Here is a 13,709-nt window from a genome sequence, read left to right as displayed (position 1 = left end):
AACAGCGAGAGAAAGGCAAAGCCAAAGGGCCTCTCCGAGCAGCTCTCCAGCCCCAGCAGCGGGAGGGATGCGGCGCCTGTCACGCTGCATGAAAAACCTCTTTCATTAATGGCAGGGCTGGAGCTCAGATCCGGGAATCACAGCAAGAATCACGGCTCGGAATCCCAGCGCAGCTTCCTGGGGGCTCCGCAGGCTGGCGGGCACAGCCCCGGCTCCCTGGGCTCCTGGGGAGCAGCCTGGGTATGGGTTTGTTCTGATAGGGAGCGTTTCACCCACAAAACAAGGAGCTCAGGGCTTTGAAGCCCTTCCAGGAATCCTGAGGTGCTGCCAGCAGGGAAGGCTGCTCGCTGATCCCGAGGGAAGAGCCCCTCTCCATCCTGTGCAGACATCCACAGCTCCCTTCCCGATCCTGGCGTGGGACAGACACCCAGGCTGCCAGGAGAGCCGGCGGTGCCAGCCTGGACAGCTGCGGGAGGGAATCTTGGCACTGGAAGAAATCCAGTTTACTGCATGAACTGCATCCCTCTGTCCCGGGACAGCATTTCTGGGATGCCCAGCCACGGCGGGGCCACGCTGGAGAGCAAACAGGGCAGAGCTGGCAGCGGTGGCACCCAGGGCTGGGCGGGAGCCCCGTGGCAAGGAGGGACCAGCCAGGGGGCTCGGGGGCTGCAGGAGGGGCTGAGGGCAGGACAGGGAGCAGCAGGGCAGGGCTGAAAACAGGGCAGCTGGAAGGGCAGGGCAGCGCGCAGGGCTGGACTGTGGGCAGAACTGAAGGCAGGGCAGGGCAGTGGGCACAAGAGGGCAGCGGGCCGAGCAAAGCAGGGCAGGACAGGGCAGTGCCAAGGCTGAGCATCTCTCAGCCGCCTCCGGCTCCGTGCAGGGGTCCGTGTCCGTGCGGCCACCGCCCTGCCACGCCCTGCCTGGTCACTCCCCTCCCGGCCCCGCCCGAGGCTCCCGGGCCGGTCGCTGCCCGCGGGCGGTGCCGCCGGGCCGGGGCGGTGCCGGGGCGGTGCCGGGGCGGTGCCAGGGCGGTGCCGCCGGGCCGGGGCGGTGCCGGGGCGGTGCCGGGGCGGTGCCGGTGCTGCGCGGCCCCGCCGCCGCTCCCAGCCGCTATAAGCGGGCGGCCGCGGCCGCGCTCCGCAGTGCATGGCCGAGCCCCGACCGGCCCCCGCCGCTCCGCCACGACCCTCCCCCGGACCGGGACCCTCCCCCGGACCGGTCCCGGCCGCCCCCCGCAGCCGCCAGCCGTGACCTTGGCATCCGCCAGCCCCGGGGACAGCCGCCGTGGGATGCGTTAGCCGGCGGATCGCACGGGAATATTTCTGCTGGGAAAAGGAGAGCGGCAGCCTCCTCCCGCGGCCGGGGAGCGGCAGGAAAAGCGGATTTAAGGAGCATCTTTGGCCCTTTGTTGGATGAGAAGGACGGGGAAGGAGCGGCAGGATGAGCACTAGCAGTGAGTACGGCGTCCTCTCGCCTCGGCTGTGGGAGTGGGGCTGATACCGCACCGAGCTGGCTGGGAGGAATTGGAAAGAAAATGTCATAACAGCGCTGACAAGCCTAGTGGGATGGAATTTTGGGTTATTTTCCTGCCTGCCTTTTGCTTGCCTGCTTTCTGCCAGGCTCTGGCTCTGCCGTGTTTGATGTGGGCTGAGCCGTGGTGCTTATCTCCACGGAGTACTTTTCTTGGCTTGGGTTTCTGGGGTTTTGGAGGGCAGAGCATCGACTGAAATGTCGATACGCAACATGGTGAGAGGCAGCCAGGAGCGCTCTGACAGGCACAGCCTCACTTGCTGCTGCCTCTGCCTGGGAAGAAATGGATGTGAGGGGAGGAGGAGAAGGGCGAGGAGAGACCCAGAAACCTGAGCAAAGCACAGGTGCAATCCTGAAAAAAACCCAAACCTTCTGCAGCTGGGGATGTGGGTGTTCCTATTGTGCGTGTGAGACAGGGACAGAGGCACTCATGCGCCGTGGATGAATTTCTAAAGAAGCAGAGCTCGGAAATGTGCTGCATAAGATGAGAACTGGCACCAGGCTGCTCACTTTGGATTCTGTGCCCTTGTTGGAAAGTCTGGGAAGATTGATCAGGGTTGAGCAAGTCACAATCAATTTCTTCTTCCTGCCTGATGTGCTGGGTGACAGCTGTGCCCACCTTGCTGGCGCAGCTTCAATCCCTTCCTTTAAAAGCAGCGAGCCCCTGGCAAAGGAGTTGTTGTCGATGGCCACCTGAGGGGCTTCTTCCAGGGATAACCCCCCCAGGGAAGCCCCTCTGCCCCTCGCGTGGGTCCTGGAGCTGTGTGGGGAGCGGAGCCCTCCCCCAGGCACCAAACAGCAGAGCAGCAACTTCTCCATTGCATTGGCGTGCTGAGGTTTCTCAATCCGAGGGCTTGGGGTGGTTCCCGAGCAAAACACCGTGAAAAATGCCGTGGCACGCTGCGAGGCAACAGAACAGGTGATTCCAGCTCTGTTGGGCTGTGTCACAGGCGAGGAAACTTTCCAGGTGCCCGCTGCCCAAGCCACACCTGGGACAGGGGCAAGCCCCCCTCCCGGGGGAGCGGGGCTGGCGCTGCCTAGGTGGGAAACAATAGGGACTGATTCTTTCCGAGCCTGTAGGATGCCTGCTAACAAAGGGTCCTCCCTCTGCTCCTCTGGGTGAGCAGCTCGGCTCTGGTGCAGAGGACTGGTGGGATCAGTGGCCACCGTGGTCAGGTGGGACTGCTAAGCTTCCTCTAAGCCAATTTTGCCAAATGCCTGTTGGTTCCTTTTGGGATTCCTTCCCAGCTCTTAATAGCTGGCTTGGCTGCTGCGGGAGATAAGGGCTGTTTATGGCGCTGGTGTCTTCTAACTCTCAGATCGTGCTGCAGAACTCCTTCAGCTGGGGCCTCCCACACTCAGCGAGGTGCCAGGGAGCCCAACCGCGCTGCCTGCCCGCTGTTCTGCCCTGACTCACGGGGAGAGGCCACGGGGCAGAGCCGGGACTCCCTTGGGAGCTGCTCCTCCTTCTGCCACCGCCTGGCTCTGTGGCCCCGGGCACATCACCCAGCAGTGCCAGCAGCTGCCAGGGCTCTTGCCAAGCCCTTGGGGGGCTCTGCAGTCTTTGCCTAAGTTGCCATTCCCCCCTTTTAAGTAGCCACGTGTTTCAGTCAAGGCTTGGCAACTCTGTGTCATCTCCTGGTCACTCGCTGTGCTGGAGGTTGGTGATTTATGGGTCACTCCAGGTCCCTTTGGGACCACACCAGGGGTGTGCAAACCCTGCAGGGCACTGGCTCTGCCCTGTTGGGCTCCCAGTTGTTTTCCCAGCAGCTGGGGTGCTCTGAGCAGGGTTTGGATGCCCAAATGCTGCCTCTCTCCTGTTCCCAGCCATGGCCCGAGCCTCTCCCAGCTGGCTCTGGGAGGCAGGCCGGGGTGTGGGGCCATCTCTGCTGTCAGCAAGTTCTGGGACCGGTGTGAACACTGCCAAAAGCTGCCTCTGCCCATTGCTGCTGCCTCTGCCCATTGCTGCTGCCTCGCCCAGCTCTGGCCATCCCTCCCCAGCTTGTAGCCCTCAAATCCCTCTGCCCACAAGGCACCAAAAAACAAATCCCGGGAGCCTTGTGCCAGTGCCATCTCCATTTCACCCCCCCGATGCCACCTGGCACTGACCTATCATGGGTTTTTTCCCCTTCTGCTGGTGGCCAGTGGCTCAGTGGAGCTCGGTGCCACTTGTCAGAGGCTTCCCAGCCCTGCCAGCATGGCCAGCTCTGCTGTTTGGTTTTTTTGGCTGTTTTTCCCCTCAATCCTGTAGTGTCTGAGGGCTTGGATGTGGTGGGATCCCCCAGGGGCACTCCAGTCTCCCCTGGTGCCCAGGAGGAGGAGGATGGCTGAAGAAACCAGATTGTGCATAGATTTATGATGTCCAGGTGTACTTGGGCCTGCAGGGCTAAAATTCTGGGGCTGGCAAACCAAGGAGAAGCACAGCTGAGGATGAAATGCCACCATCTGATCTGTGAATTCCCACCACTGCTTCCCGTTTTGCTAACGCTTCTCTCCTGCCTGAAGCAGGTGTGAGGCAGGAAACCTGTGGCTGTGGGCCACTGCTGGCCCCAAGCCATGCTGGTGAGCAAATCTGCGAGGACTCCAGGAGCTCTGGGCAGGATTTGCTGGGTTTGTCTGTGGGGATGCTCTATGCACAGCACACCTGTCCTTGCTGAGGGGATGGGGGTTGCTTTTCACCCTGGATTTGAGGACCCCACGTCACCATCTCTCCCGTGATGAAGGCAAAGCCAGATGGAAAATGTGTATTTAAGGTGAAGAGGTAAAACCACTCGATCTCAGGCCCAAACTGTTATCCTGAGGCTGCAGAGCAGCTCAGGTGGCCCTGAGGGTGGAAGGGGTGGGAAGGTGGCCTCTGCTCCTGGGATTCCAGGAGTGCAGTGAGGGTTTGGAGGGCACGGTGTCAGTGTTTACATTCGTTAGGCTATCACTGCCTCTCACTAATTGGTTACAAATGGATTCCTGCCTTAGCAAGCAGGTCTGTGGTGCTGCTTGGCATTTCCAGGGGAGCTGGAGCTTGTAGGACAAACCCTTGGGTAAGACAACGTCCCTTAAAATCACCCCCTGGAATCTCCTCTGCCTGCAGCCAGCATCTCCCTCGGAATCTGGGCAGGGAGTTTGATGTGACTGATGCTGTGTTTGTGCTGAAAGGGTTCAAGCTGTCACTGCCCCAAGGATTTCAGCCTCTGGAGTGGGAAGGATCCCTTCTGCTGCTCTGGAGGGAGCCAGCAGGTCTGGGTGCTGCAGGTCCATGGAGTGCTCTCTGTGAGTCACCCCGTGGGATTTGCACATCATCCCTTTTGGCCCAGCTCTTTTGGGGTGGGAGAGGGGCTGCTGCCAGTCTGGGCACTGGTTTTGCCAGGAGCAAGGTGCCCCTGGTTGGTCTGGGTCTTGCAAAGGACATCCCAGCTCCTGGGTTGAGCTGCGTTCAGCAGGATCTGGATCAGTGTGGTACTGGGTGATTGGGTGCACAAACCTGGGATCTTCCAGATTCCCTTCTGTCTCCAGTGTGCACCTGGAAAAAGGAGGCCAGAATCTGATGGCAAATTAACTCAGGGTGGGCTGAGCCATTTATCCCCATCCTTGGAGCAGCTGGGAGCCTGTTGGAGCACGGAGAGCTCCCGAAGAAGGTTTGGTATGCCAAGTGGAAAGTTTCATCCCAATCCCTGCCACCTCTCAAATTCCTGCCGAGAGGCTCCCCTGCTCTGAGAAGGAGCTGTGGGGAAAGGCTGGACAGCGAAGCATTTGGGAGGGGAGGCTTCCTGACAGACCCTGGTGAACGCAGCATGTTTGCCTGGTTATTTTTGTCTCCCTTAAATCGTGCTCCCGCTCAGATCGTGATCCTCTAAGCGTAATTATGCCGTAATCTCCAGGCACATGTGGTTACAAGGTGTTTACCAGCAAACTCCATTAAGGCCCTGTGTAATTAAAGAGGAATCCCGTGGTGCTGCACATCCCTGGGAGCTCCAGCTCGGCTCCTCAGGCAGGTGATTCACCAGGTGTCCCCACCCTGTGGGGCAGGACCTGCTGGGGAGCACAGGGAGGTTTTTTCCCCCCATGTTCCAAAGTGCAGGGAACCCGGAGGGATCAGCTTGTTGATGTCATGAGCAGGGTGTTTTCCAGAATCTGGGCACCAAGGGGCACTCCCAGACTCCCTGCCCACATTTTAGTCCTCTCAATGCCCTGACTCCAACAAACAACCAGACACAAATCATCCCCTGTTTTCCTGGGCAGCCTAGCAGAGGGACAATCGCCCATTGCATTCACTCTGCTGCCAGAAAATTCCGATCCCAGGCAGCAGCTCTGTCCCTGGGCTGGTGGATGGGCTCTGTCCTCTCTCCAGGCTCTCTTGCCAGCCCTCTTTCCTGGCAGCTGGCCCTTGGAAGAGCAGGAGCCACGGAAAGTGGCCCTGCAGGCCCGTGGAGTGCGTGCTGTAAGGTCGATTGAAGCGACTGAATTCTTTCAAGGGCCTACCGTGCTCGTCTAAAATAGACAGCACATTTTCTAATCACCAAGTGACGAGTGGGTTAGCAGGATAACAGCATTTGGGATGCCAGCAGGCTGGGCTGGTGACAGGAGTCCGTGTGCTGCTGCCTTTGCTGGGAAGGAGGGAACACAAACCCACCCAGTTCCTGCCAGACCCCGCGGTCCTGTCGTGATGGGGCCATCACGAAGTGGTTGGGACACCTCATTCGGTATTTTTGGTTCTCAAATACATCAGTGCCTGAGCTGGGAGCGCTGCAGCACCTCCAGAAAGCATCTGGGGGTGGAGCGGTCGCGGCAGGAACTGGGATGAGGAGGGATGGAGAGTTTTGCAGGATGAAAGGGAACGTGGAGGGGAAGGCCCAGGTGCCTCAGGCGCAGGGATTTTGGTTGTGGGGGATTGGAAGCCTGGAGAAGGGAAGGGGGTTGTGCTGGGTCCTCCTGTGCCCAGTCAGGGTCTCAGGGCATCCCTGGGGAGTAGAACAGCTGGAATGCCTGGTTCAGAGGCACTTGCTGGGACATGTGGTGGGGATCTCCCGGTCACAGGTGCTCCCACAGCCCCTGTGGGCACACCTGGCTCTCCAGGAAAGGGCTGATTGGGGTTTAACAGGCCCAAAGCGATCTCTCACAGCAGCAAACTCAGCTGCACAGGTCCCATTTCTCTGCTGGTGGCTCAGGTATTTGATAAGCCCCAGTTTCTCGGTGCATTTTTCGGCTCAGGTGGAGTTTTCTGAATGCTTTATCAGTATCAGCCATGAGCCCTGGCCTGGGAATTGATGAGCTTTCTCCACTGCCTGGGGCGGAGAGCAGAAAGAAAAAGGAGCTGCTGCTGTGGTTTCTTTACCCAGCCTGTCTGACCTTCCTTTCTTCTTCCCCTTGCTGGCCTGGCAAGGTCTGCACAGCCCCAAGGATCGTTTGTTTTTCTGTTTGTGGACATTTTACTCCCCTTCCATTTTGAATCAGCTTCTTCCTGAGTCTTGGAAAAGGCTCAGAGCTGGGAAGGTCCTTGTGGGAAGGTTTCTCTGAGGAACGCAGCAGTGTAAGGGGGGGTGGGCAGGTGCTCGAGGTTTGAAGCCATCCCTTTGGCTCCTGGTTTTCCTTGGCAACAAGTGGCACATTTTGGAGAGCTGTGGGGTAGGGAAAGCTTTTCTGCTGCAATGCCAGCCTCAAAAACCTTTCCTCAGCCCAGCCTGAGCCTGCAGCAGCCTGAGTTTGAGTCCCAGGGTTTGACCTGTCCTCAGAGCAGGGAGTTACGTGACTGTTTCCCAGATATGCAGCCAGGCTGCAGGATCAGACAAGCCAAATGTGGAGCAGGACTCGGTGTGAGCTCCCAAATCCACGTGCTGGGCCCTGGGGAACAGCCCCCCTCAGGAACACCTCGCTTGTGAAAGCACCTTGCAGGGCCCTGCCTGTCCTTCCCAGCATCCCAGCTGTGCTGCCAGCCCTGGGGATCAAGGAATTTTCATGGAATTACAGGATGGCCGGGGATGGAAAGGACCTTAAAGTTCTTGTCCCACCCCCTGCCATGGGCAGGGACACCTTCCATGGACCAGGGTGCTCCAAGCCCTGCCCAACCTGGCCTTGGACACTTCCAGGGATTGCTCTTGCTGGAGAATGGGAGCTATTTTTAAATCCTCTGGGGGACTGGGTGGGTCGCTGCCTGCCTCAGAGGCACTTGCTGGGACATGTGGTGGGGATCTCCCAGTCACAGCTGCTCCCAGCCTGGGTTCCCAGGGCAGGCACAGAGGGTCCCAGCAGGGTGGATGCCCCAGGGTGGCTTTGTTTCACCCCCTGGTGAAGGAGGAGGAGGAGGGGGCAGCAAAGCTGTGCGTGGAACCCATTCCTGAGGCACGGCAGGAGCCACAGCCCCTCCATGGCCCAGAGCTGCCTCCCTCCAAAAGAAGGGGGTTCCTTACCCTGGCCATGCAGCAGGGCTGGCTCAGGGCTGGTCTGGCAGCTGCTGCTGCCCTGCCTGTCTCCTCTGCACTGAATCCCCGAGGGCTTTTTCCTAAAAGAAGGAATCAAATCCCCTCTGGCTGTGCTGGCCGGGGTTGGGGCGGTGAGTGGCTCTCTCAGGCTGGTGTGGCTGCAAGCTCTGTGCCATCCGGGATGCCCGTGGTGACCACAGGAGCAAGCAGGTCCCTGGGCTCACAGCAAGGACCCACAGCAGGTCCCCATGGTGAACCAGAGAGTGGTCAGGTGCTGAGACCAGCAATGGGAAGGTTCTCCTTGAAGCCAAACCCAAAGAAACGAGGGCTGGGGCGGGCAGAGGTCCCAGAGCCCCTCCAGGGTGGTGCAGACCCCGCTTCTCTCAGCACCAACCCGTGTGGGGCACACAGGGGTGAGCAGGCAGCTCTGCTCCGGGTTTCCCCTCTCTCTGCTCCCCTGGCAGCAGCCCTGGGTGTGATGGAGCACGGCCGGTCCCCGCGGACCCTCCTTCCCTGCGCTGTGTGTGTGTCCGGCGTGTCCCTCCCTCCGTCCCCATCCCCCGCTGGCACCTCCCGCGCCAGCTCCGCTGCTCAGAGGATGGAGAAGGTGGAGCAAGGTAAGATGAGCCCGCTCTCAGCTCCTATAAATAACAGCGCCAGCCCAGCATCGGCTGAGGGGGGTGGGGGGGACCGGCTCCGTCCGTCCGAGGCGCAGCCGGGCTGGGCGAGCAGCGCTGCCGTGGGGCCAGCGCTCGGCTCCTGCGCAGCCTGAGCGCCGCTGTGCCCGCACCCCCGTGGCAGTGGCAGGAGGGCATCCTTCCCCCGCGGTGGGCCAGCCTGCTTCTGGCTCTTGCCAGGCTGTGCCGGGGCGCAGGTGGCGTGGGTGGGGGGTCTTTGGGGTGTGGGCTGGGTTTGTGGCCAGATTTCGGGACAGAAGGGGATGGCAGCTATTCCACAGGGAATAAGCAGATTTAGGAGGGGCAAGAGGGGCTTGTGGGGTTGATGTAGTGCCTGTGGGGATCAGGAAGACCTGGGTCCTGTCTGTTTGTCCAGGCTGTGCCTTGGGGGTCGGTTTTGCTGGCATTTCCCCAACCTTTTGCCCACGAACCAAGCAGCAGAGCAGCTTCCAGGTGCGTGGGCACACAGGGAGAGCCAAGGCAAGGAAGCCATCCTTCAGCTGGTGGCAGCTGCTGCTCCATCGAGCACGAAGCTGGATGATCCCAGCTTGGAGCCTTTGATCAGGGAGCAAAACCATCCCTTCATCCACCCCCAGATGTGATTTGAGAGAACTTGCACTGGTGTCCAACCATCTGGCCCAGCTGCCCCACCAGGGGAGGAGTGGGCTGGATCTGATCCTTCCCCTCTGGAAAAGGAGGCGCCTGGATGAGCTGGCCAGGGAGAGCTGAGGCAGTGAGTGTGGATGTTCTCCCCTCCCCTGCTTTTGAAAAAAAAAAGGAAAAGTCACTGCCTGCACGGTGAGTTATGTGGTGATGACTCCTTCTGATGGGCTACATATAAAATCCCTCGCCTCCCTGAGGATGCTCCCCGTTGAAAGCTTTTATGGCATCTTAAAAATAGCCACAGAGGGGGAGAGAATGAGAAGATGGATAGGTAGGTGGATCCCTAATAAGGAGAGAAGAGGAAACAGCTCGAGAGGGAATGGAAAGACTTTGGTGAACGGCATGTGAGTGATTGCTGAGGGAGGGGGGTGGTGTGGCCATACCGAGCCGCTGAGCTGCGTGCCCAGCGGGAGCAGGAAACCCTATAAAAAGCCTGCCTGGGAGATCTGTGCCTTGCACGTGCTGGGGTGAGCATCAGCCCGGGCTGTGTCTCCTGCAGGCACTCGCTGCATTCTACAAGTACCCGTTAAAAATAATCCTCAGCTCTCGGCCCGGCTGCAGCTGCTGCTCCTGCGTGATCCCCAAACAGCTCATCCCTGCTCCTTCCCTGCCCGCAGCCTCAGGCTGGAGCTGAGGGATGAGCTCGCTCCTGGATTTCCCTGAGCTGGTGGCCTTTCCCACCTGGGCTGTGCTCTGGGAAAGGTGCTGGGAGCTGCCTCTGCCCTGGCACCTTTGATTTGTAATGCCAGGGGTGAGATGTGGGGATGGTGGCACTGGGCTGGGGCTCCGTGAGGGCACAGCTGCCGGGGCCTGGCTGGAGCAGCATTCCCAGAGCCGCTGGCAGGGGTGCCCTGCAGGGGGACAGTCCTGCTCTGCCGTGTGGCATTGCCAGCACAGCGGCTCCAGGACCCGGGGAGGGGCTCCAGGCCCTTTGCTGTGCTTGCAGCAGTTCTCCCCATCACTCAGGGAAGATTTTCCAGTGTCTCCAAGAAATGCTAATTGCTTTGGCTTCTCTTGGTACAGCACAGCCACTGGGCACAAAGGGCTCTTAGTCAGCTGAGAGATCTGCCAGATCCTCCCTCTGGATCCCCTGGAGAGCTGGTGGAGTCTGCCGTGACCACTGCTGAGCCCCACATCCCCGGGTCCCATCTTCTCCCCAAGCTGGCCCGGACCTGTGGTCCCGACATCCAGTGGCACGAGGCACTGTGACCTCTCTTTGGGATGTGAAACCCCCCAAACTCAGCCCCCGGCAGGCACAGCGTGGAGTCAGTGCTCCCCTTGCGCTGCAGGAAGGGTGGCTGGAGGGATAGGGAGTTTCCCATCCTGGGAATGTGGCAGGAGCCATCAGTGGTGCTCTGTCTGTCCTCCCAAGCCCCTGGGGTGCCACTGCCCACCCCAGCTCTGCCCCTGGCAGGAAAAGCCCTGTGCAGGTGGCTTTGTTTGGTGCAGGCAGCTGGGAAACATTCCTTGGCTTTGCCCCTGCTCGAACTGCAGGGAAAGAACGCTGCTAACAAGGCTCCTCTGTCACAGCCGCCAGCCTGTCACATCCAGGCTATCTCCCTCTTGCTTTCTCGTCTTTTTTATCTTTTTTTTTTCCCTCCCTCAGCTAGACAGGAACCCAGGGAAGCAGAGGCTGTGGGGGTTGGCACTGCCCAACTCTGGGGAATAGTGAGGCTGGAGAGATCCTGCCTGATCCTTGTGGGTGGCTCTGAGCTGGCAGCACTGTCCTGGCTGGAGAGTGTCCATCCCCCTCCCCACCTGGAGTGCTGCATCCTGCTCTGGGATCCCAGCACAGGAAAGGCTGGGAGAGCTGGGATTGTCCAGTCTGGAGAGGAGAAGCTTTGGGGTGACCTGATTGTGGCCTTCCAGGGTCTGAGGGGAGCCTGCAAGAAATGTGGAGAGAGACTGTTTACAAGGGATGGAGTGACAGGACAAGGGGCAATGGCTTCACACTGACAGAGCACAGTTTGATGGGATGTTGGGAAGGAATCCTGCCCTGTGAGGGTGGGCAGGCCCTGGCACAGGGTGCCCAGAGCAGCTGTGGCTGCCCCTGGATCCCTGGCAGTGCCCAAGGCCAGGCTGGACATTGGGGCTTGGAGCAGCCTGGGACAGTGGGAGGTGTCCCTGCCCATGGCAGGGGGTGGAACAAGATGAGTTTTAAGGTGTCTTTCAATGCCAACCATTCCATGATGCTACCTCTGGTCCCTGCTCCCACCTTGCCTGCCCTTGGCTGGGAGCATCCCGTGGGTGTCCAGAGGGAGCACTGGCCAGGAGAGGACTCAGGCAGCTGCCCCAGCCCTCTGTGCCTGCTTGGCTGCTCAGGTGGCAGCAAGGGTCCAGTTTGGGACACAGTTCTGTTCCCTGGCAGGCAGGTTTTGGCTCACTTAACCAAAAGCACAACAAAGCCCGTGCTCATTTTTCTCCTGCTGAAAGGGAACTTGTTCCCTGGAAAGTGCCAGCTCTGCCGGGCCCATTGATTGCTTGTTAATTGTCGCTAATGAGGAGCTGGGCGAAGCGGCATCCAGAGGCTCTTGGGGACAGACTGTCGCTTCGGCTCGGGAGGGACATCTCAGCGGGGAAGGGAGCCGTGACCTCGGCGTGGGTGAGCTGAGCTGCATGAATGGGTTCGCTAACGAGGAGCGCTCCAATTCCTGCGCCTGCAGCTCGGGAGGGCAGCGCCGTGCCCTGACTTGGCGAGGGTTAAGAGGATCCCCGGTGCTTTCCCGTACACAGATGGATTTATTTACACGTGGAGAGGTTGGGATGGAGAGGTCTAAACTGATGCCTTAAGAGGCCTCCTAGACACAGAGACTGGACAGGAGTAAGGGAATACAGGCAGGGATTTATTTGAAAGGCTTTCAAAGGTACCCCTGGGGGCCAGAGGCCACTGCCCAGATGGACCCCAAGGTGGACCCCAGGTCACGAGTTCTTCACACTTTTATAGGTTTGGTTCATTTGCATAGCAGGGTTAATTCTCCAATTAAAGCTTCAGTTAATGATGGAATTTCCCCAAGCTTGCCCCCCTTTAGAGGCTCTTTAGTTTATACCTTTTGGGCCTAGGACAGTCTGGGTGACCTCGGAGAGCAGACCCAGACAGGCTTTGTTATGTCTGCCCAGCACAGAGAGCAGAAATGAACAGGCTACGAGAGACTCCAGAGTCACACACTGGGCAGTGCAGGATTTGAAAAACAGAAAAGTTAAAACCTGAGGCATCAGAACCCACCCTGCCCAGGAGGGAGGGCTCAGCCTCTGTGGCCCATGAGCAGCTGGACACGATGCCAGGGCTTGGCCCCTTGCCGCCAGCCCGCCAGTCGGAGGCTGTTTTGTGCCCAGCCCTGATGAAAGGCACCAAGGGCTTTTAGCAGGAGCCAGCCGTGTCTGCCTGCCCGGAGCTCCCCACGCTGGCAGCCTCCCCCTCCTTTGGAAGTCGGGATTCTGGGCGTCCTGGAGAGCTGAGGAGAGCACGAGTGTGGCAAGGAGGAGGGGAGGGGATGAGGTGTGTGCCGAGCCCCTCGTGTGCCCGGGGCAGTTCATTGCCACATCCCCATTGTCCCCAGCCAGGTTTGGCCCTGCCTTGCTTGGTTCCTCTTGCTGAGGCTCAGGATGTGGCTGGAGGGGTGTGAAGCCCCCTTGGGAGTGTCACACTGGTGCAGAGGTGTGTTTGTACTTGAGGAGACAGCTCTCCCACGGCAGCAGCTCCCTGAGTGCCCGTGCCCTACTGCAGCCACTCCTGTGGCACCCATGCCGCTCACCTCAGTGGTTCCTTTTATCTCCTCTTTGCTCAAATGGCTGAGCTGCTTTACCAGTCCTTTTCCTGGGAGTGTTCTCAGCTTTTCTCCCATTCCTGCCAGGTTTCCATGTACCTGTGACCTCCTCCCGCCCCCTGGGTACCTCCTCCTGTCCTCACAAGTGGTGGGTGAGGCCCCAGCAAGAGGCTGTGTCTGCGGCTCTGCAGAGGGGGATCTTCCCTCTGGGATTTGTTATTTCATTGGAATAAACAGCCACGTGGGATGTTATTTTCCATCCAGCTGAGGGAGGTTGGAATTGCTGCTTTCTGCCCCAAACCCTGATGTCTGGTTTTGGATTCTCTGCCTTTGAAGTGGGGAGGAGAAGCAAGAGTGGAGCGTGTGGATGCTGCTCGTGTTCTTGCAGGGCAAGGGCTGATGTCAAGGGATTGGTGGTTGCACCTCTGCCTCCTACTCTGACCCTGGTTTGGGGTTCAGGTGAGCCCCAAGCCATGCAATGAAGTGTCATGTACTTTGTTTTCCACTGCTTCCAGGCTCCTTTCATAATGGAGACAGCTGTGGGCTTGGGACTGGCTGTTGCTCTGTGCTCCGCTTGAGGGTCTCACTATTCTGACCCCTAAAATACCTTTCAGGGGTCTCAGGCAGCCCTGCACCACTTGGGAAGCAGCAGGACAAAGAGCTGG

The 13,709-nt window shown here is 59.4% G+C and overlaps 1 protein-coding gene across 10 annotated transcripts in view; it reads left to right on the top strand.

Annotated features, from left to right (window-relative positions):
* Positions 1 to 1,145: 1,145 nt before the first annotated feature.
* The window catches only part of ABLIM3 (actin binding LIM protein family member 3), a 46,283-nt gene continuing 33,719 nt past the window's right edge, over positions 1,146 to 13,709 (top strand). For 7 of the 10 annotated variants that reach the window (XM_039559725.1, XM_039559730.1, XM_039559729.1 and 4 more), the window contains exon 1: positions 1,146 to 1,453. In XM_039559725.1, the coding sequence (XP_039415659.1) occupies positions 1,441 to 1,453 (13 nt within the window). In that variant the 5' untranslated portion in view covers positions 1,146 to 1,440. The remainder of the gene's footprint in view (positions 1,454 to 13,709) is intronic. The other 3 variants (XM_039559733.1, XM_039559732.1, XM_039559731.1) reach the window with 1 other exon arrangement.

The sequence above is a fragment of the Corvus cornix genome, chromosome 13 (genome assembly GCF_000738735.6).
Source record: "Corvus cornix cornix isolate S_Up_H32 chromosome 13, ASM73873v5, whole genome shotgun sequence".
Classification (NCBI taxonomy): domain Eukaryota; kingdom Metazoa; phylum Chordata; class Aves; order Passeriformes; family Corvidae; genus Corvus; species Corvus cornix.
The sequence above is the reverse complement of the archived record's forward strand: the minus strand, read 5'-3'. Positions and strand labels throughout refer to the sequence as shown.